Source organism: Nicotiana tabacum, chromosome 10 (assembly GCF_000715075.1).
Source record: "Nicotiana tabacum cultivar K326 chromosome 10, ASM71507v2, whole genome shotgun sequence".
Lineage (NCBI taxonomy): Eukaryota > Viridiplantae > Streptophyta > Magnoliopsida > Solanales > Solanaceae > Nicotiana > Nicotiana tabacum.
In genome coordinates this window covers 12,495,324-12,518,836 of record NC_134089.1, presented here as the reverse complement: position 1 = coordinate 12,518,836, position 23,513 = coordinate 12,495,324, and the positions used below count along the sequence as shown (strand labels likewise).

Genomic DNA, 23,513 nt, shown 5'->3' with positions numbered 1-23,513 from the left:
CATTGGCATTTATTTTTACAGTATGATCATGATCGGGGTATTTTTGAAGTTCACACCGCTATCTGCGGACACCGGGGAAATAATCTACAAACCGTGAATAAAGTCAGCAGGTTGTGTTCATGTAGGAAATGGACCATCTATCACATGTCGTGCGCACATGCCTTGAAGTGCTTTCAACAAGTTGGTTTAGGGGCAACCAACTATGTTGATAGGCAATACAGTGTTGCTGCATATGTAAACACATATAGTGGGCAGTTGCAGCCATTGGGTTCTGAGCATTATTGGCCGCCGGAACTATTTAAAATGTTGTGTAACAAGGACTATTTGCGCAAGCTACAAGTGCAAAAGAGAACACATATACATAATCAAATGGATGTTGGTGATACCGTTTATGCGCGTAAATATGGCATATGCTCGCAAACAGGACACGACCGTTATAAATGTCCTTCAGCTGGTCTTGGTGGCGGTGGTAATCCAGCTCTTGGTACAAGTTCGTCTAATGTACTCAACTATCAAGGATACACCTAGTGTTTTGTTTTCGTAATATTTTTTGTAATAAGTGTCTGTACTTGTTTATGTTGCAATATCTATCAAATAAAATTATGTTCCACAGTCTTGTTACATCTTATTTTTTTACATTACCTTTTGAATTGGGATGATGATATGATAGTTCTAACATTCAACTTATTGGTATTAGTAAAGAAGACAATATGAAGATTGAAATTTCATAAAATAATATTCGAAGAGAAAAAAGCACAACAACCATAACTAAAGCAACATACATGAAAATAAAGGATAACAAAAGGATAAATCAAGACAAAGCTGTTTCGTTTCAGAAAAAGTCAATATGTATAGCGCAGTTAAATACTACTTTTTGTGTGTTGTCTTGTCGGTCTGAAAAGCTAACCGACTGCGAAAAAGTTGTTTCGTTTCATAAAAATCAATATGTATAGCGCGGTTAAATACTACATTTTGTGTGTTGTTTTATCGGTCTGAAAAGCTGACCGACTGCGAAAAAGCTATTTCGTTTCAGAAAAAGTCAATATGTATAGCGCGGTTAAATATTACGTTTTGTGTGTTGTCTTGTCGGTCTGAAAATGATAAATTTTGTACTACCAAATATTGCTCAGATAGTTCGCCAATTTTGTGACAAACGTCTCCTTCAGGGAGAAACGCCATTAACATCTGAATATTTTATATCAAAACGGTAACCACATAGTCATTACATCCTTTAGGGATAGATACACGAGTTGTTATTTCCTTCGGGGAACTCGATAACTAACCATAATATATTAATGTGGTTGTAGCAGAAAACATTCTACAAGAATGCTTTTCCCTTAGAATGATACTTAATAAAATTATCCAAGATGTTTTACGTACAACAGGTACGTGCGACAATGATCTTTATACCACAAAAATGATATTTATATCCTTTGTTATTCTACCTCTTCAGAAGGTGAGTTGTGGTATTTCTTCATTCACTCCAGGGAATGAAAATGTGCTTCAAAAATAACTTTGAATAGCTTATTATTTTGTTTAAGTACATAAAGACACACTTTCAGAATATTTTCTTGCTTCAGGAGAAGAATTCAATTGTTTTACTTCTTCATGAGCAAACTTAAAATACGAAATATCGAGTATATATTCCCTCAATCATATTACCTCTTCTGGAGGTGAATTGTAATATATTTACATTAATAGCGCACTCATATTTACGAGCTTTATTAATATTGTCACATTCACTTCAGGAAATGGATTAATATTTATCAAAAGTTCTCATCCTTCAGGGAACATAACATAATTATTTGAACGCGCATTAATCTCACAAATTGTGTGATGTCTTAGAAGCTCTTTTACGACAATGCTACTTCAGGAGCAAATCGAGGCAAGCATGTACTATAAAGAATATTTCTCTAGCTTATCTTCAATTGTAACCATAGAAAGCCTAAATTATCACTTCTGGTGGCCATAGGCATATACCACTTCTGGTGGTTAACAAAAATTTAGTTACAATGAGATATACGAAACATAACCACTTCTGGTGGTTGTATATTTCTTGAAAACTCTACTGGAGTATAAGTGGATCTAACAATGTCATTCACTTTATAGTTTCCTATGCAATATTACTCTTCTGAAGTAAAATTAAAATCTTAATTCGAAAACGAATAAGTGAAAAATAGAACATAAAGATATATAAATTATAGTGTTTTCAAATTCATAAAATGCTCCAGAATCTCGTCCAATGATTATGGCTCACTTACTAGGTTCCTAAGTACCTTTTTTATTTTATTTTAATGGCAGTAGCATACATAGCAAGTAAAACGCATAACTTATCTTTGATGGTGTCTGCTAGACCCATCATATCAAGATGAATTTCAACATCAAGCACCCAAGACACGTAGCTTTTGTCCGATATATCCCATACTACAAATTTACGTTTAGAAAGATTTGACATTATTTACAAAAAGAAAGTTCGTACCTTTGATACTTTCAAAGTATTTGCTCGAGATGGCAGAGTCTCGTGCTGATAACGTGTTATAAAATAAAGACTTTAAAGTAAAGAAACCGAGGAGAAGTAGAGAGAGAGGTTGATGTATTATTCAACTTTCAAACTGACGTACATAATGAACTGAAAACTCATCTATGTATAGATGAACGGAAGCAGCTGCGAGGCTTTTCTTCAACTGCTTATCAGCTGTCTGCATGAGCTGTTTGCAACCTGCATGTTTAATAAGAAGCTGCTGCAAATCATTTCATTCAGTTGCTTGCAACCTGCCTGCAACAGCTGCTTGTAGATAAACTTCAATGGAGTACTAAATTGATAATCTTCTTCAGGAAGATTATCTATAACGGAGTATTAAATGAACATCCACAATACAATTATTTTTATAACAAAGATTATTTTAAGATGGTAATTTTTGGAAATTATAGAGTTGAATATGCCTAAATTTTGATTGGACGAAAGATATTGCCAAGACTTGCATGGAAAAGAAAGATTTGACTTAGAATAGACTATTAAGGAGATGATTGTCTTTATGGGACCATTAGATTTGAATTAGACACCACTTAAAATTATATTAATATAATGTCACTTATAATTATGTGAATACGCAAATCAATAAAATATGCATGGCTGCCAGAGCAAATATTAAAAAAAAAATTGTTGCCAGCGGAATTAAAAAAAATGACAGTCCGGTGCACAAGGTATTCTATATATATATTCACGCATGGTTAAGAGAAGGTCTGCACGCTAAAAAATGTGATATAGACAACTTCTCGTAATACAAACATTAATAACTACTTTCACGGCTCGAACTTGTGACCTATAGATTAGACGGAGATAACTTTATTGTGCCAGTGCAATGACTTTTTCTAAATTATAGTGTGGTCCAACTATAAATGTGTAGATAACAAATTTAGAAAAGAGAAATCTCGAGGAAGGGGTCCCATCTATAAGTAATAAAATATTGTCATTTATTAGGATTGGAGCTTAATTTTGACCTCCTCTATTTTGTACTGCTAATAATTTTCTTAGCAAGTATTGTTGTTGCTACTACTGGACAATTTTTTTCAAACACTGTGTATGACTCTGATTGATTGATTTATTTTTAATTAATCAAACCTTTCGTATGATAAAGATAGAGAAATATAAATTAGTCAATAATTAATCGGTGGATGTCAAAATATCATGATACTTTTTTTTTTCAAATTTATTTTTGAACATTTCGGGTAAAATTCGAATAAAAATTTGGGGGATTAAGAAAAGGACAAATTTACTAAGCAAGAAGCCATTTCTAGACTTATGGCTACAGTTGATCATCCAACTAGTACGGACTTTATCTACTATGATTAAATTATGAGAAATGATATCGTATAGTCGCTCTCAAAATAATAGTCAAAAGATTATATATATTTTTGTATATATATACATTTTGTATGTTATATAAAAAATTTATACAAATTTTATAAAAAAATTTAACTATCGAATGTAAATAATTCCTGATGTGAGCTAAAAGTGAAAAAAGTCCATTAATTATTCATCTCATTACATTTATTTTCTTATTAATTTTGTACTCCATATGTATTGGACTTGAACATGTTAGTTAAAGTTACTATACCTAACAAATATTAATAACAAATGTATTCCTTTTTCATCATTTTTGCATCTAATGATTGTTTTGTACTCATAAACCAACTTACACCAACTTTTAGTTTACGTGTTTTTCCATTCATAACGGATCTTATCTTGTCAATTATTTTTTTTTTTTTACTTTTTAGTGATATAAGAATTTACCACAAGTCAAACTTTTCTATCTTGTTTTAACCAACTCAAGATAATTTTTGTTTCTTTTAAAATAAAATTTGTTACAAAAAGGATACACTCAATTGGAAATTAAAGGTTAAAAAATGTTAAGTTGAAGAAAAGAATTGGTCAAAAGATTCATAAAAGATGAAGCTTAATTAGGTCATTATAAAATCTTAGTGATGAATGCAAAATCATGCTATTATCACAATTCATGTGCACACACACACGCAATCTACACGTAAACTTAAGATATGCTATTTAATCATCTCGTAACGACCATTTTAATTAGTCATCTCTTAAGAAGTAATATACACTACATTCAGTGAAGGAGAGTTAATTTAGCATCTTTCGTCGAAAAACTATATCGTACTTAAGTTAGCTATTATTACTTTTTATTCATATATATTAAAATTTTAAATATTTTTAACGAAATTTTTTAACTTTGCCATTGATAACCTTGTATGCTTCACATATCGTGGACCTTTCAGGACTGCCAGATCCAGAAACAACATCTTTAGGCTCTGGAAAGTTTTGTTTTGCAACCCTTGTCAAATAGCATTGAAGTTTTATGATTGTCAAATAGCATCAAACCTTTGATAGCTTTCTGTTCCAGAAGATGTGCTGATGCTTTTCTTAGATATTGAGTTCTCTCCAACAATCCTTGAAATCTATCTTGGATTTTCAATCAGTAAACTTTTTAGTTGAAGCTGATGAGAGGGAGGTTGATTGAAAAATGATGAAAGAAACAAATGAAATATTAAGGAGCTGGAAGCTTCCCTACCAAAGAACAAACTACATGTTACGTGTGGAGGTACGTTAAGATTAACGTACGTAGTCAATCCATATTAACTAATTAATGTTTGGAGTATTTCAAATTTGACTTTGGTTCTTTTTTACTTTATTCATTTCAATTTCTTTTTTAATGCGTTTAAGTGGGCGTTTGGACATGAATTCCGAAAAAAAAAAAAACAAATTTGGAATTTCACTAAAATTTGAATTGAAGATGAAGTTGTGTTTGGTTATAATTTTTGCAATATATTTGGATGTCTTTTTTTTCAAAATCATGAAACATGATTTATACCTCATAACTTGTAAAAAATATCAAAACTACCCCAATTTGATTATCCTACTTGAAATAAACAATCAAAATACTATTGTTTAACTGTTATCATATTCTGCTTTACTGCAATGTACAAAAGAAGCAAAATCAATATCACATTTTTTAATTCTACTAACACACAGAAAAGGTGCAAGAGCAGGCATAGCCACATCAGTCATAACCATATAATCTCATAAGTTATAACCATATAATCAAACTTCCAGTAGGCATAGTTCAAGTATCAACTAGGACTGATGTTCCACCATCAGTCGCCAAAGATGAAAAACTAATGGGATCATTTTATAAATTTTAAAAATATAGGGTAAATTTATAAAATTAAAAACTAGCAAATTCTCAGCCAGTTTTTCAAATTTGGAAACTGATTTTCAAGTGAAAAGGGAAAAATTAGTAAGAATGGGATAACCAAATATTATTTTCAAAAAAAAATTGAAAAAAAAAGGAAAAAAATTGTATGTCCAAACGGGCTCCAAGAGGAGGGGAAAAAATCATAAATAGCCTGATTTGCAACTGGTAATTGAAAATTAGTCACAATTTCAAAAGTAATCAAAATTTAGTTACTTTTTCATATAAAGATAAAATCTGAACAAAAACACTCTTAAAAATCCAAAAAAAGAGAGAGCATAATATGCTAGAGTTCGAATTTTTTGCATATGAAATTCTAATATAATATGCTGGAATTTCATAATGTGCTGGAGTTCCAACATAATACGCTAGAAGTTTATACTCATGAGTCAGGAGCTCCATAATTCAGCATATTATGCTGAAATTTTTCTTGTTTCAACTAAGGTATTTTTTGTCCAGATTTTATTTCCGCATAAAATAGTGGCTATTTTCCAATGATTTTGCAAACGATGACTATTTTTCGATTATCAATCCGAAAACTGACTAGCCCCGTGCTATTTGTTCTCTCTTTATAAATATATGGACGCACTTAGCTTATATTATCATGGTTTTGTTCATAGGTATTATTAGGTCATATTTTCAACCAGAAAGCGTAGGACAAATTTTGGTAGAAGGTAGTTGACATTTAGATGTAGGAGAAAACCATATGTGAATTAAGAAGACATTTACCAAATTGAATAATGTGAAACCTAGCTACTTATGCTTGAAAAAATACTTGCACAAACACACACATAGGAGAGAAGGATATGGGAAGCTAATCCTTTAAAAAAATAATTTAGTAATTTTATATAAAGTAGTGGCAAATACACCTAAAAGGTTATAACAAAGTCCTCTCTCGTGATAATAACGTTAATCTTTAATATTATTTAATAGTTTTGGCTTCATCCAAATTCAACGGCCATTTGACATTATATTTAAGTTTCTAGAACATTTCTCATAATAGTGTTTCATTGTTTATTAGTAGATTAAAGTTGGTAACAACTTTTCGGTATGCATTGTGGAGAATGGATTATATAAATAGGACTAAAAGAAATTTGGACGAAAATGTTCAAACCAATTTGATAATTTATTTTTTGAAAAGGGAGAAATACAACAGGTAACCAATAATAAATTTCTCATATTTGTCACCAAGCCGCCGTTTACCAATACAAGTTACTACTATCTCGTTGTGGTTCTTATCAATAACTTTTATAAACCTAAATTGTGTAAATTTTGTATGAATTAAAATGTGCCCTCTGACAATTAAAAGCGGAGGTTAGCTTGGAAATACCATCAATCATCAATAGATAATTCAATTTTCAATTTCATTTCCACTGTTTCCTTAAGTTCCTTTTTTCTTTTTCTTTTTTTTTTTGTGGGGGGGGGGGGAGGGTGGTTGGGTTTTAAGCTTCAATTCAACAACCACTTAATATGGCCCAATTATATATGGGCCTACAGTATATGACCTATATTTGGGCCTGGACTATACCAGCTTTTCCTAACATGGACACTTTCTTGGGTGGAAATGGCATGGGGTGGCCAGTTTTTAAGATGCTATTTAGTATTTGGCCAGCAATTTCAATGCTAAGCATATATATCCACTATTTTGTTGTTAGTAATGTATATGAATAGACGTTTTTATCCTTTCTTCATCTCTTTTCTTTTCAACCCTTTTTCATTATCAAAATCTCAAAACCCTCGCTTCTCTCCGACACTAAAACTTTCGTTTCTTCTCTTAAAATTTGGATATATAAAATCAATTGGGTGTTCAAAATATTTGTTAGGAAACACCTTTGTGAGTTGATTCTACAGATTTGGACCATTTGTGATCTAATTTGCTAGGGTTTGTCGAAAATTTGCGAAGCCGATTTTGGAGAAGACGACCACCTGGGGTTTGTTGATTTCGTGAAAATTGAATCAAATTAGCTATTGGGATGTGTTTGTACTGCTATTGGAAAGTTGTGTTCCTTACTTGAGTTTGTTTTGTGGGGATTAAACGAGAATCAAATTCAATTTCTGAAAACTTCTAGACATTAAGCAAAACAAGTAAACGTTAGGACATAATTTTCTAAACATCCTGAAATATTGAACTAGGAATCTAGTATTGAGGATAAACGTTTCTGAAATGTCCTTAACTTTTGGACATTAAGCGAACCATGTCTTTAATATTTGCGCACACTCATGAAATTAAGGACACTATGTCCTTAACATTTACATTGCATATATGAAGTTGAGGATGTCCTAAAATTTAACAACATATAGTGCAAATACAGGGACACTTTACCCTTAATATTTACACAACACTCATGAAGTTAAGGACATTGTGCCCTTAATATTTACACAACACTCATGAAGTTAAGGACACCATGTCCTTAACATTTACACTCCACGTATGAAGTTAAGGACATGATGTCCTAAAGTTTAAAACAGAAGGTGCTAATTCAGGACACTTTGTCCTTAATATTTACACAACACTCATGAAGTTAAGGACACCATGTCTAGCACAGGGGTATTTTTGTCCGGGCAGGTAAAAATTTTATTAAAGCGCTGGCTAAAGAATAAATACATTTTAAACAGTTGTTAAAGAGTAAATACAATTCTAATTAGTTACTAACTGTGCACTTCCCCCCTTTATTGGGAGATTTAAAATAAAAAGGATTATGGATTATTTTCATTTTAGCCCACGCTAGAAATTATTTACATTTGGCAGTCGAAAAAGTGTATAAGATTTGTATATATATATATATATATATATATATGTATGTATATGTATATATGTATGTATGTATATATATATATATGTATGTATGTATGTATGTATAAAATGATCCTATGGTTGAGCGGCAGAGATAGCGGCAAGAGCAATCAAAATCGGTAAAGTTAAGGCAATCTGGGAAGACTTCATGTTGTATTGAACATAGCTAGCTATCCTGTAGCATAACACACAAAATCTACCAGGTTATCCTAATTTTAATATTACGAACAAAAGTGTAAAAGAATATCAGATGTATAGTAGGCAAGTTATGACAAAATAGTAGGATTTTATATTTTATTCTATCTTGTTGGGTAACTACAAACTCTATCATATTGTTATGTTTCTCCGACGGTACCTTAAACAAACAGTTGTAACAAAAAGGTAGAACTTTTCTTATATTGATCACTAATGGGGTGTAGCCCGAGCTCTGCACGGGCCCAATGTCAAGGTACTCCGAAATTCTTAAATATGCATAATCTACTATTCATAATTGAAAATTTTATCCTTTTAGTCGGTAAAATTTTCACCAGCAAACACCTGCTGCCATCACGGTTCAGTTCCAACACAAAGCTCTCAAGTTAGAACTTGGAGGGTTGATAAATCAGTGAAATTTACAGAATATGGAACATAATGCACATGGTCACTACCACTTTCATCTAAAACAATTCACACTTACATTGAGAAAACGATATTATTCCTATCATTTTCATTGTTCTGTCTCTAGTGGAATTTGTTGGCGAGATGGCATTGCCTTTTGATCGGACTCTTTGTCCGAATAAGAAGGTTATTCTCAGAACAAATGGGAGCTCTGGCAAATTACTTAAAAACAGTCTGACTATTTGCTATTTTCTTTACACAACCTGGTCCTCTTATCCACTACTCGTTGGTGGTTAACCAATTTCAAGCGTGTGCTTTCCAGTATGTGATGTAGTTATCATCCAGCTTCATGGGTGCGCTCTTTATTCCTGAAATACTGTGCAGGCTAGGCTAGGGTAGTTCTTTTGTTCTGAATGTGATGTAGGCATACCTCTTTTATCCACTGATGTTCGCGTTCAAGTATGCAAGTAATTTTACAAAAAAGTTTGCAATCAGCTTATCCTGTAAAGCAGAGTAGTCACACGTATAACTGGGAGTACCTGCAAAGAGAAAAAGGAGCAAACATTTTACAAACATAGGCACATGTGCTGAAAAATAACACTTGCTATATTAACTTTTTTTCCAACTGTATATACACCAAAATACAAAGGTAAATATGGGAAAAATTCTACGAATCACTTATTTATGAGACAAAATTAACAATTTAAGCCATCTGATAAAAAATTAAAGGCAAAAAAATATACTTTGGAACAAAGTGTGCACTTCGAGGATTTGCATCAATTAAATGACAAAGAGAACAAACTGAAGAAGATTCATAATAAGCACATATGGTCAAGCGCAAACCATTCAAGCAGTCATAGAAGGACAAGAAGAAGTGAGAACCCAGTAGAAGCACTTATAACCCAAACCCGCAGAAACCGAAGTAAACCGAGAAACACACAAGTTTAGCTGAGGCTTTGATCAGAGGGAAAAGGACTAAAGCAGAAAGAGAAATTTTCTCAAACACCTAGTAAGAGAGTGGAGAAGAAAAATACAGAATTAAGAATTAGATGCAAACAAAACCTAGAGAACGAACAAGAATAACAGAATTGGTACCGAGCAAAAGCACAAATAAGAGAAAAAAATGCAACCAAACTGTATGTGTAAAAATGGGGGAGGACGTGTGCTACCAACACGGGCAAATGGAAAGAGCTCTGTGTGTGTAAAACAGGCAGCACTTGAAATGCATGTTGATGCGTTGTGCATATTTACTATGTCCAGAATTGTGCAAGATGTGTCATCTAAGAAAAGATTAGTCTTTTACAGGCTCAATCTGTTATCCAAGTCGGAGATGGTTTAACGGAAAACAAATTATAAATGTCAAATCTACGAAAACAGAAAAAGGCACAAAGTGGATGCAAATAGTTTAAATATGCAATCAGATATATTAGATCCGCTTAGGAACAAAAATGGAATTCAAATGATACAGTTGCACCATATGGTAGAAGCGAATGCCTTCGTAATGGTAGGACCAAAAATATATAGCTCAGAATCAAACTCTTGCAAGCGCGCAACCTCTATAGCATTCCCAGATAACAGATGCACTGGAAATTGGTTCAAGCTGCGCTTCAAGTGACTTCAACACCACAATACCATTAAATCCAGCTCATATAACACATGTGACGATAGAGTAAACAATAATACACCAAGAAATACAGCATCATCTACTACACCAAGAAATACAGCATCATCTACTCATTTATTTACTGTAATTTTGAATTTTTTTTAACTAAATTTGCTAGTTTGCCTCTGTAATAGATAAATGGAAGAATGTGAAAACTAAAAAGAAATAGATAAGTGGAAGAAAAGGGAGAGTATGAATTAGCGGAGAACAATTAGGAACCACGGGAATAAAGTTAATAATATAGTGCGGACAACATTACAGAGCTAAGAACACTAAAAGTTTGTTTGCTCAACTACTGAAGGATTACATGCACCAAATCCCCTAAGCATTCACAATTATAAAGATAAAAATATGTATGCTTTCTTACCTTCAGAGGGTCAATACTAAGTAGAAAATAGTGACAAAAAACTTCCACAGAACCAACTGTCCAAAATCGTGAGGTATTTCCTTTGGTAAGCAAAGTGTCCAATTGCAATGGTGTCAAATGATTTGAACAGCTTGGACATTTACATTAACACTTATTGTACTTTTTCATTTTATTTTTGTAAGCACACTCTGTGCATCTTACTAATAGGAGTAGCAAGAGTACATAGTCCTTCATATGGAGGTTGTTGTGCTATAATGTGTATAACTGGGAGGAAAAAAACCAACACAACGAAAGAATTGAATAAGATTATCAAGTATAGACGATATCCTCAAATAATGGTAACGATGAAATTGGAAAAAATTAGAAAGTCAATAAGTCAACCATGTACTAAATAGATTCTTCATAGTGCTTATATATAGATTGCATTGTGAAAACAATCATACTGTGTTGACATCTCAAGCTCCAAAGATGAACCAAACAAACCAAAAAATGGATATATAGCTTATGATATTTGTAGAACTTTGGAGGAAAAGGATAATTTCAAATGGATGAACACTTAATCACACAAGTTTGATTGTGGATCAATAAACCCTCCTCCTTTATCGGGGCTTGGGACTGCTGTGTTGTAGTATAACTGAAATATAGGCGGAGTTAAAATTTTGGTCATTCAGTTCTTCAGGTAGAGTTCATAGGAAATTCTATTATAACAAAGTTTTTGGTGGAATAAGGCTCAATATGATAGAATTAACACTTAAGTACAATAAACCCACACAGATGTTCCACTTTAATTGATGCTTCAGCATACTTAAAACGAAAAGGAAGAGTAGAGGACATTCACCTATATGAGGCTGTACAGTAAAAAATAAGCTGTATATTTATGAGCACTTGTTTGGTTCTTTGGAATCCATCAATTATGCCAGTTCAAGTTTCCTTTTTACCTGTAAATATTTCCATCTGAAGTTCTCAATGAGATGTTTAAAAATATCACAGAATACTCTATCTATTAAAAATTCTATCTATTACCCACCAAATTAAGTTCTATCACCGCACATAATTTATCTAAAATCAAAATTAGCAGCCCGTTCTCCTCCCAAGCGGAACAAGAAATTAAATTGATAAACAAATAATAAACATTTAGTAAAAACTCTGATTCATTCAAGAATTTTCTCAAACACCTAAAGAGCAAAGACAACTCCACATATTAAACTTTCTGTGCAGCAAAAGTCTAGCATCCCATGAAAGATGGCAGAGAGAAACAAAAGATAAGAAGAAGCAACTCACAGGAAAATAATAATCGAAACGAAAAATTCGGCAAAGTGTACAGCTAACAACAAGAAGAGCGAGGGGAGAGAAGGTCGCAGTCACAAAGGAGTTTGAAGATTGTTAAACTTTTCAGATGTTGCTAGATTGATACACAAAGCGTTAAAATTGGACGTATCTCAGTGCTCCCCTCCTAACCATATTCTTCTAGGAAAAAACTATTTACTGCCAAGACTATAGAATTGAACCCAATTATTCCACAGTCAAGAAATTCAACCCAAAACAATAGTAGAAATCTAGAAAAAGGCTTAATTCATTCAATAATTGCCTCGAACACCTAAAGAACAAAGGCGATTGAGACATTAAACTTTCTGTGCAGCAAAGCCCAAACATGCCATCAAAGATTAAATAGTGAAACACAAGATGAGAAGAAGAAAACTCACAAGAAACAATGATCCAAAGAGGAAAATTTGCGAAACTTTAAAGATAAGATCAAGGAATTTACAGACAGCGGAGCTTTTGAACTATTGCTAGATTGGTACAAATCGCTGCATTTGTAATAATCTTGGTATTAACCTTTTAATGCAGAGAACGCTGCGTCTGTCACGTTTCTCAAATTAAGGCATAAGGACAATATTACCCTTATAAAGACTAGGCAGACATGTCGTCCAGGTGCTTGCTAACTCCCCTTTATTAGATAGTAGAAAAATATCATTTGGTAGGGAACTCTATCAAATTACCGGATTATCATGTTTCACCAATAGTACCTCATTTACTGTTATAAAAAGTTAAGACAAAAAAGTAGAACTTTTACCTATATTGATCATATCAAGAATTCTCTACTAGATTGTCATGTTTCACCAATGATACCTTATTTAAAGTTATACAGTTATGACGAAAAAGTAGTACTTTTAACTATACTAGACGGTAATTGCCCGTGCCAGCACGGGCCCAATAGTATAAAAGTTGTAACTTTTATTTTTAATCAACTTCATTTTGATATGAGAATCAAGAGAACTAAATTAGTCGGTAGTAATTAACATACTTTCTAAACAGTGTCATGCATCTTTGTTTGTACTTCATTATACCATAAGCTCAAATTTAGCATGCTCCAAAGAGCTCCTGCCAGTAAAAGAGTGCGAGTACACACGAATACACCACACATAGCTGCACAACATGCAAGAAATACATTAGAATCAGAAACCTCCTTCCACTCAAAATTTATTTCACTAATATAACAAAATTATACCAGACACATGGAAAAAGGGGTAGCTGTAGACAAACCCCAATAACTGTATCCTGCCATTAAGGAATTCGAGAGTAGCCGGCACATAGACATAATGAACGCAAGGAATTCACTCATCATGGTTTATCTCTTCATTTTCATTTTTCATGAAAAAAATAAAAGGTCTTTATGGAGCAAGTGTACAATTGCATATTGACTATTTGATATGAACTTACTTTCACCTTTATTAATCAGCATACTTCTTCTCTAGTACTCTATCATTATTGCAGCAGTTGCGACACTTTTTTCTCCAAGTCGTCTTCTTTTCCCTTGCTCTTTTTTCTAGCACTTAGATGCATTATTGAGGTAATTATTCTTCTTTGTTATCTTGTACTTCTTGTACCCTGACTTCCATATTTCATCAGAATTAGGCAAAACAACAGAAAACGAACATATTTCATCAAAAAAAAAACTATTAAATGTGCAAATCAGGAATATTTACTGATATGTATGTAAAAACTCTAGCAACAATTATGCAAAACAGCAAAAAACCAACATTTACCAACTAAAATTTAGATTAGCAATAGAAGAAGTGCAATATACCAAAAAAAAATGCACAAACAACTAACTATATTAAAGAGCTCGCAGCAAATTCAAATAGAACAAAAATGGATAAACTATCTGCAATTGCCAACAGGAGAATTCACAGAGAAGTCAAGAAGTAAAGGGGAAAATAAAGAGGTATACAGGTGAATAGACGATGGAGATGAAACAATGAAAAGGCTCTGCAGGTCATGGCGCTTACTCAGCAAATTTTAGGCTACCTGTACCAATCAAATGGCATGGAAGATAAAATTATACTAAATTACCTCAAAATAGTGTCCTCATAAGTAAAGTTAGTAGTTGTTTGGGTACTCGAAAATCGATAAGCCCATCCATCAGGTAGTTTAGCACCACAAACCTTTACAAGACCATATTCGCGTCCCACGTCGAGAATATCAGGTCTGTCTTCACCACCAGTAATCATACACACAAGTGACTGAAATTGTTGTCTACTGAGGGAATCCCCAATAAAAGCCAGAGTTCCATTTTCCATCCTGGACGCACAACCAAGTTCAGTAAATTCCATGTATGTAAAACCAATTAAATATCACCTGATGAATTGAAGAAGGGAGAGAGCAGCGCCATATTCTATGTAACAATAAAATTTAGACACTGAAAAATAGTGCAAACAGAATCATCTATTTTCAGACATTATGATGTAGAGAGAGAGCATGCACTACATAGGGGAGCTTCACAGTCACAAATTCTTGCAGTTAATATGAGATATATGTTCTAATCTCTTTGGTTTACTCAAGCTTACACTTCTGCCCTTGGAAAATACATTACAAGCCATGGTAGGTACAATACTATTAATTCCAGACAGATGAAGAGAGGAGGTTTTAATAGATTTCGGAAGAAATTTTCTAAGGTTAGATATCCCCGGCATCAGAAAGTAATCAATTACAGAAAAAGGAATCCGTACCTTTTCAGGAAGTTAACACCAGTAAACTCTTCCATCTCTCAATCTCTTGGTCTACAACGTAGTTTCTCATATTCAAAATCCATACGTTGTGTCAAGCGGCAAGCCCACATGGCTGACAACATTGCTTGCAGCCAAATCCAGAATATAGAGGCCTACTATCATCTGTGACCAATCTACCTTTAGCAAAGTTACAACATGGAAATTAAGATAAAGGTATTAGTAACCAATATCGTACTAACCATTGTATCAAATTCACCAGCAAATTTCAGGATAGGCCAATTGGTAAGCAAGGCCTTTTTTTAAGATTATCCATAACCCAAGAAAGGGTGATTATAATTGGAAAAAGAAGGAAATTAGGTATTTGTTCAACGACAATGTAATCAAATCCGTCAATATTTGACTTCCATGAACATTAGAAGTTTACAAACTTCTGAGGCAGATGTCAAATTTTCTATAGGGCTGTCTGCAGAATTCACTGGAGCAGCAACTTCATTTACATGTTCTCTTGAACTACTTTTTTCTTCGAAAGCTCCTTTTAAATATCCTTTTTGGGCAGAGCTGGGAGGAATACCCCCACTTCCTGAAAAACACCATTAAAACATCACGCGGTAGAGACTACATATTGCTTGACCTCAATAACATCTCAGGATACAAAGATATTATAAAACATGAATAGGTGCGGAAGTTTCTTTTATGCAGAGAAACAGACACTTTGGCAAATAAAATCAAGTAGAGGAGTTGAAGCAACATATTCAGTACACAGTAAGCAGATTAGGATCTATTTATTCATACAACTCAGGAAAAGGAAGCTTCTCTTTCTTTTAATTTGAAGGACTGAAAACAGACACATTGACGTATGACGCAAAGAAAGAAAGGGACTTTACTATGGCACTAATTTTTCATAATTTGAGGCACACATAAAAGATTAAAGATTGTAATCAAACATACCATACCTTCTATCTCAGTATTAGTAATTAGTTCTTCGGTCACCTTATCCTTTGTAGTGGACTCCTTAGTAGGTGAATTTGGAATGGTGGGTTCAAAGTTCACGCTTTCTTCTGATTTCTCTATTCTATTTCGTTCTCTTAAAACTTCTTCATCTTTCACTGTATAATCTACAAGAGAACAAAGAATAAATAAGTAACTTAACAGGATTCAACAACGTTTCCATCAAGTTCTATTTACTATGTCATAATAATGCTGTCCTTTTCGGTTTGTCCCAAAATAGTTACTCATGTTAAAGAGGAAAGTTCCTTCCTCAACATTTAAACTGGTGCCAAATACATATTACATTATATATTTTAATCCTCGAGAACTTCTTGTTGCGGAAGCCAAATGTATATAGTGTGAATAAGTCACAACTACTATACCAAAAATTATGACAGCCACCAAATAATAAATAAGACAATAAAGCAACAATAAAGGGAACACCAGAATTTACGAGGTTCGGCTAATTTTGCCTACTCCTCGGACACAACCAATATTTTATTTCACTCCAAAAATACAAGTGAAATAATACTAAAGAGAGAAGATACAAATGCCTTAAACAGATGAGAAGGCAAATGAGAGGTGTGTTTAAATCCTAAACATTAGGCCTTCTTTTATAGGGAAAATTTCCCAACCAAATGGCTAACCCACCGATGTGGGACTTTGCCAAATTCAACAAATCTCCACCTTGGCAAAATTACACATCTTCAATCGTCTCTCAATAAAAAAATTTGGTTGTGTCTTCATCTTCAATCTTCAGTGTTCAACAATGTTGATCAAATCCAAACAATGTTGAAACTTGACCGCAGTCACCACTTTTGTCAGCATATCAGCAGGATTCTCTGTAGTGTGAATTTTCTTCATCGTGACTCCACCTTATTCTATGATTTCTCGTACAAAATGATACCGAACATCAATGTGCTTCGTCCTTGCATGATAAACTTGGTTCTTCGCTAATTGAATAGCACTTTGACTATCACAAAAAATTGTGATACCTTTTTGTTCAACACCAAGCTTCTTTAGCAATCCTTGAAGCCAAATTGCCTCCTTCACAGCCTCTGTAATAGCCATATACTCTGTCTCTATTGTAGACAAAGCAACTGTTGACTGCAAAGTAGACTTCCAACTAACTGGTGCCTTTGCAAAAGTAAACACATAACCAGTAGTTGATCTTCGTTTGTCCAGATCACCCGCAAAATATGAGTCACAATATCCAATTACAGACTGATTGTCTTCCTGCTCAAAAACTAACCCGACATCTACAGTATTATGAATATACCGTAGAATCCACTTCACAGCTTGTCAATGCTCCTTCCCTGGATTGTGCATATATCTGCTAATAACTCCAACAGCTTGTGAAATGTCAGGCCTTGTGCAAACCATTGCATACATCAAGCTACCAACAACATTTGTGTATGGTACCTTTGACATATACTCTCGTTCAGCTTCATCCATTGGCGACATAGTAGTACTTAGCTTAAAATAGGGAGCAAGTGGAGTACTAACTGGCTTAGTCTTTCATCTATGCCAAAACATTGTAGTACTCTCTTCAAATATTCTTTATGAGATAAACAGAGTTTCTTTGAACGTCTATCTCTAATTATCTCCATGCCAAGAATTTTCTTTGCCTCACCCAGATCCTTCATCTCGAACTCCTTCTTCAGTTGAATCTTCAACTTATCAATTTCTTCCGAATTCTTGGAAGCTATCAACATATCATCAACATATAGGAGAAGATATACAAAGGAACCATCTTTAAGCTTGTGCAAATACACACAATGATCGTATTTGCTTCTCTTGTACCCTTGCCGCAACATAAACTCGTCAAATCGCTTGTACCATTGTCTAGAAGATTGTTTCAATCCGTACAACGATTTTTCAAGTTTGCACACCATATTTTCTTTTCCAGCAACTTTGAATCCTTCTGGCTGAGTCATGTAGATTTCCTCCTCCAAGTTTCCATGTAAAAATGCAGTTTTTACATCCATCTGAACTAGTTCCAAATCCAATTGTGCTACCAAAGCCAACATAATTCTAATGGAGGAATGTTTTACAACTGGAGAAAACACTTCATTGTAATCAATTCCCTCCTTTTGAGCATATCCTTTGGCCACCAATCTTGCTTTGTAGCGAACATCTACTTGGTTAGAAAATCCTTCCTTCTTTGCAAATACCCATTTGCACCCAATTGCTTTCTTTCCCTTCGGGAGATTGGCCAATCTCCATGTATGATTCTGATGAAGGGACTGTATTTCATCATTCATGGCAATCATCCACTTATCTTCTTCTGAACTTTGGACAACGTCTTTATAAGTGGTAGGAACATCATCAGCTACAATTGAGGTTGCACAAGCAACCGTCTCTATGAGACGAACAAGTTTCGTTATTGTTCTTTTTGGCCTGCTGGTTGCTATTGATTCAAGTTGTTGTTGAGGTTCCTGAGTTGGAATCTCCTCTACTGGCTCTCCTTCCAGAGGGTAATCTTCATTTGTTTCCTCCTCTGCTTTTTGTGTAGGAAAAATAAATTTTCCCTCAAACTCCACCTGCTTAGAAACACCTTCATTTTGTTTGGTATCTTCTGTTACCTTATTTACCATAGCAGATTCATCAAAGGTAACATCCATGCTGAATATTATTTTCTTTGTCATATGACACCATAAGCGATATCCTTTGACTCCAGAAGTAATTCCCATAAAAATAGCCTTCTTTGCCCTTGGATCCAATTTTGACTCCGTCACATGATAATATGCAGTTGAGCCAAACACGTGCAAAGAGTTATAATCTACAGCAGGTTTTCCATACCATTTTTTAAATGGTATCTTGCCATCAATAGCAGCAGATGGTAGACGATTAATGAGGTGGCATGCATATGTAATTGCCTCAGCCCAAAATTCTTTGCCCAAGCCAGCATTGGACAACATACACCGTACCTTCTCCAGCAAGGTCCGGTTCATACGTTCTGCCACTCCATTCTATTGTGGTGTATGTCTAACAGTGAAGTGTCGGACGATGCCATCATTTTCACAGACCTTATTGAAATGATCATTTTTGTATTCACCTCCATTGTCTGTGCGAATACACTTGATCCTCCTGCCTGTTTGATTCTCCACCATCGTCTTCTATTTGAGAAAAATTCCCAGCACTTCATCTTTGTTTTTCATTATATACACCCACACTCTTCGGGAAAAATCATCAACAAAGGTTACAAAATAGTGTTTCCCACCCAATGAAGGTGTTTTGGAAGGACCCCAAACATCAGAGTGTACATAATCCAAAATGCCTTTAGTATTATGGATCGTTGTACCAAATTTAACCCTTGTCTGTTTCCCTTTAACACAATGCTCACAAAACTCCAAGTTGCAAGCCTTGACTCCTTTTAACAATCCTTGATCTAATAGAGTTTTCAAGGATTTTCCTCCAGCATGTCCCAAGCGCATGTGCCATAGCTTGGTTGCTTCTGCCTCTTTGTCGTCACTAGATGTCACTGTCGTTGTCCCAATAGTTGTACTGCCACGATTGCGGTACATATTATTATTCTTCCGATTAGCCTTCATTACCACTAGTGCACCGGAGCATACTCTCATCACTCCATTTTCTGCAATGATTTTGAACCCTTTTGATTCAAGGGCTCCCACACAGATGAGATTCTTCTTCAAATCTGGTACATATCGAACATCTGTTAATGTTCTGATCATTCCATCGTGGTTCCTTAATCGTATTGAACCAATCCCATATGAGGTAAGAGGGTTGTTATCCGCTGTGTGAATAATTCCATATTCTCCTTCTTGAAAATCCACGAACCAGTCCCTGTTGGGACACATATGATAGCTACAAGCCGAGTCCATCAACCATATGTCTAATGATATTGATGACTCTGTTGTAACTAATGAGAAGTCTGAATCATCACAATCAGCTACATTTGAATCCATAATGGCCTTTCCATTATTATATTTGGCCTTATTCTTCAACTTCGGACAGTCTTTCTTCCAGTGCCCTTTTTCTCGACAAAAGGCACATTCATCTTTGCTGGGTCTGGATCTTGACTTGGATCTTCCCTTCTTTGTCCTCGTTTGATTTTGAGGACGACCCTCACAAATAGTGCTTCTCCTTCTCCGCCCTTCTGTTTTTCTCGCTTTCTTTGTTCATAGCTGTACAAAGCCGAACAAACTTCTCTGAGAGAAACTTCGTCATTTCCATGGAGTAGAGTAGTTTCAAGGTGCTCGTACTTATCAGGAAGTGACGCCAACAACATCAAGGCCAAGTCACCATCATCATAAATTGTATCCATATTTTGCAAATCTGTGACCAACTTATTGAAACTGGTGATATGTTCATTCATCATGGTACCAGGAACATAGGTGAAGTGAAACAGTCTCTTCTTCATGTACAATTTATTTTGACTGTTTTTCTTCAAAAAATTATCCTCCAGTGCTTTTCATAATTTACTTGCAGAAGTTTCCTTTGTGTATGGATATTTCTGCTCTCTAGCAAGGTAGGATCGAATGGTACCGCAAGCAACACAGTTGATAATTCTCCAATCTTCTTCTCCAATAACATCTGGTTTCTTTTCTTCAATGGCCAGATCTAGCCCTTGTTGAAAAAGGACATCTAGAACCTCGCCTTGCCACATCCCAAAATGTCCGGACCCGTCAAATATTTCTACCGTAAATTTCGCATTTGACACAATTCTTGTCATAAGTGAAGATGCCAATGATGACGTGTTGTTGACACTTGATGTAGATTCTTCTTGTTTATTGTCTCCCATATTTGACACAAATATTATTTAATAGCTGACGACACAAATCAAGATTATTTCCTTTCTGATGTAGAAGATCAGACTAAGCTGCAACCACAGAGCATACTCAGACAGAACCTTGACACAGTTACCAAGATAAATCTTTTCTGATGTGGAAGATCAGACTATGCTGCAACCACAGAGCATACTTAGACAGTACCTTGGCTCTGATACCAATTGTTGCGGAAGCCAAATGTATATAGTGTGAATAAGTCACAACTACTATACCAAAAATTATGACAGCCACCAAATAATAAATAAGACAATAAAGCAACAATAAAGGGAACACCAGAATTTACGAGGTTCGGCTAATTTTGCCTACTCCTCGGACACAACCAATATTTTATTTCACTCCAAAAATACAAGTGAAATAATACTAAAGAGAGAAGATACAAATGCCTTAAACAGATGAGAAGGCAAATGAGAGGTGTATTTAAATCCTAAACATTAGGCCTTCTTTTATAGGGAAAATTTTCCAACCAAATGGCTAACCCACCGATGTGGGACTTTGCCAAATTCAACATTACCAACTAACATTTAATTTTTTCATATTTGAAACATTATGTTTAACACTTCCAAACAGATCCCACCAAATTGCATAAGACAACCTATCCAAACATCTCACTCTCAATAACAACAAAATATGTATCTTTAATGGGACATATCCATGGGGACTTTAATTTAGTAGCCATATTAGTTATTGCATAGTTGTTGAAGAAATAGATGATATCATTATTTACGGAGAAAAAGTTGAGAAAGAAAATTCATGATTTAGCACAAATGCACAACTCAGGTAGATCAACAAGTGGAGCAGGTATCCACAAGAGAGTATTCTTGTGGGATGTTAGCTGCTTCACTGAAGCCGGCATAGAGGTGGGTAACACTAAATATGACATTTTTCTTGCATTGTGATAACTCAACTTACCTCCCAAAGAGAGCTTTAGCGGCACATACATTACATGGTGACATAAAATGGTTATTTAAGTGATTTGTCAGTATATAAAAAATCAAGGAGAATAGATATCTCATCAGGCATTTCAAAATTTTATGAGACCAAAAAGGAAGCCAAAATTTCAATTCATTCTTCTTAGCACATATACTGTAATAGGATAGTGCCATGCATGAAACTCCTCTTACCAAGAAAGATTGTTTTTTTTTATATCATGTTCTGAAATTATATATTTAATTTGACAAACTATGACTGAAAATTAACTCTCGAAATGGAATACCATTTTGAAAGACAAAACAAATCCTGAAACAAATATCATAAAAAATTGTATGGATGAGAGCAGTATGCGAAAATATCACTTAATTTCAGTAGGCTCCATTTGGATTAGCTGTCTTAATCATTCAAGAGTCGTCCAAGATCTCCTGAACGGAAAGTCGCTTAAATATCCTTCACAAGATACTGGACAAACAAATATAACTACATCATGCGTCATTCTTCACAAAATTTATGCAAATAAATCTTCTAATAAGCTTATATGGCAGTGAGATACTTAGCTTCAGCAGAGACATCAGATGATATCTCTAATCAAACAATAGACTTCTTCTTCACCTAGTGATGGTTTCAGAAATTCATGAAATTTAGCAAATCAGACACAATTTATAGTTAATCTACAAGGAGCTTCTCCTTCGAGGACAAAGAGAACCAAGAATATATTTGACTTATCTAAAATTCTTTATACTGGATTTAAACTTTCAACCCCACTTTAAATTAATTGTGAAAAATCAGTTTCTTTCATTCGTGAAGAAGAAAAGGAAGACATGAAATCCAAATAGTTACAACCAAAATCCTCAAATCTCGCTCTGTAACTATAACTCTTTTGCTATGTGGTGAAAATAGAAAACAGGATAGAGGTGTAAATAACTTCAGGTGCTAACAGTGTCAAACATTTGCCGGCAATTTTCTATTTTCTCCCTTACCACCGAAAAATGGAAAAGACCAGGGATGCATAAGAAATTAAATAAGAAAACCAGTTCATTGAAGATTCTTTACTAAACACCTCCACATCAGAGGTTTTTACCTAAGGAATCGGAATAGAAAGAGATGGTAGGTCGGTTGCGGTCGTTGGCTCTGGAACAAACAACAACTATACGAAGATAATAGTAAAAAGCAATTAGCAACACACCGCAAGATAGAAACAAAGAGCCCTAGTCCCCATCATCGTTGCCAACCCAGCACACTGCCCATTGAACAGACAAATCAATGGTAATGAGCAATGGAGAAGGAAATAGAGCCAATCCAAGCGCAACGGAAGAACACAAAAGGAAGATGATGAAAATTATTTTGCCTAGTCTAGACTCTAGATGATGCACACAAGTAGGAAAGAGAGAGAGCGAAGGGAATGGGGAGACAGAGAGAGGATAGAGAGAGCCAGAAGGAGCATCGAGATAATAAGCCTAAAAAACGTGGCAAATCAGTTGCTGCGTAAGTATGCATAAACGAAAAGACTATATTACCCTTGATTTGAAATGTATTGCCACGACACACACACGTCGAAACTCTTTCTCTTCTATATAATAGAAATC

At 34.5% G+C, this 23,513-nt stretch overlaps 1 protein-coding gene across 20 annotated transcripts; it reads right to left on the bottom strand.

Moving 5' to 3' along the window:
• Positions 1-9,219: 9,219 nt before the first annotated feature.
• LOC107810792 (protein trichome birefringence-like 14) lies at positions 9,220-23,185 on the bottom strand. 20 transcript variants are annotated; one of them, XR_012695351.1, is made up of 9 exons: positions 23,114-23,185; positions 16,153-16,314; positions 15,439-15,779; positions 15,200-15,361; positions 14,544-14,771; positions 13,911-14,078; positions 13,495-13,616; positions 12,028-12,127; positions 9,220-9,698 (listed from the first exon to the last, which is right to left on the bottom strand). XR_012695351.1 is itself a non-coding variant. In XM_075222584.1 (5 exons), exons 3-5 carry the CDS (start codon positions 15,232-15,234, stop codon positions 9,677-9,679), a joined length of 285 nt encoding a protein of 94 aa, XP_075078685.1. In that variant the 5' UTR covers positions 15,235-15,779; positions 16,153-16,314; positions 23,114-23,185; the 3' UTR covers positions 9,220-9,676. The 20 variants fall into 20 exon arrangements, 1 of the variants encoding a protein (XP_075078685.1); XR_012695362.1 differs by having other exon boundaries at positions 13,911-14,082; positions 15,200-15,779; XR_012695353.1 differs by having other exon boundaries at positions 12,028-12,143; positions 15,200-15,779.
• Positions 23,186-23,513: the final 328 nt, after the last annotated feature.

What these genes read in the sequence shown, in the direction of transcription:
- LOC107810792 (XM_075222584.1), bottom strand. Translation starts at nt 15,234, where the DNA reads ATGGAAGAGTTTACTGGTGTTAACTTCCTGAAAAG. An exon ending in GGTGTTAACTTCCTGAAAAG is followed by an intron (nt 14,772 to 15,199) that starts GTACGGATTCCT and finishes TTGTGCGTCCAG; the next exon opens with GATGGAAAATGGAACTCTGG. An exon ending in TATGAGGACACTATTTTGAG is followed by an intron (nt 9,699 to 14,543) that starts GTAATTTAGTAT and finishes TTCTCTTTGCAG; the next exon opens with GTACTCCCAGTTATACGTGT.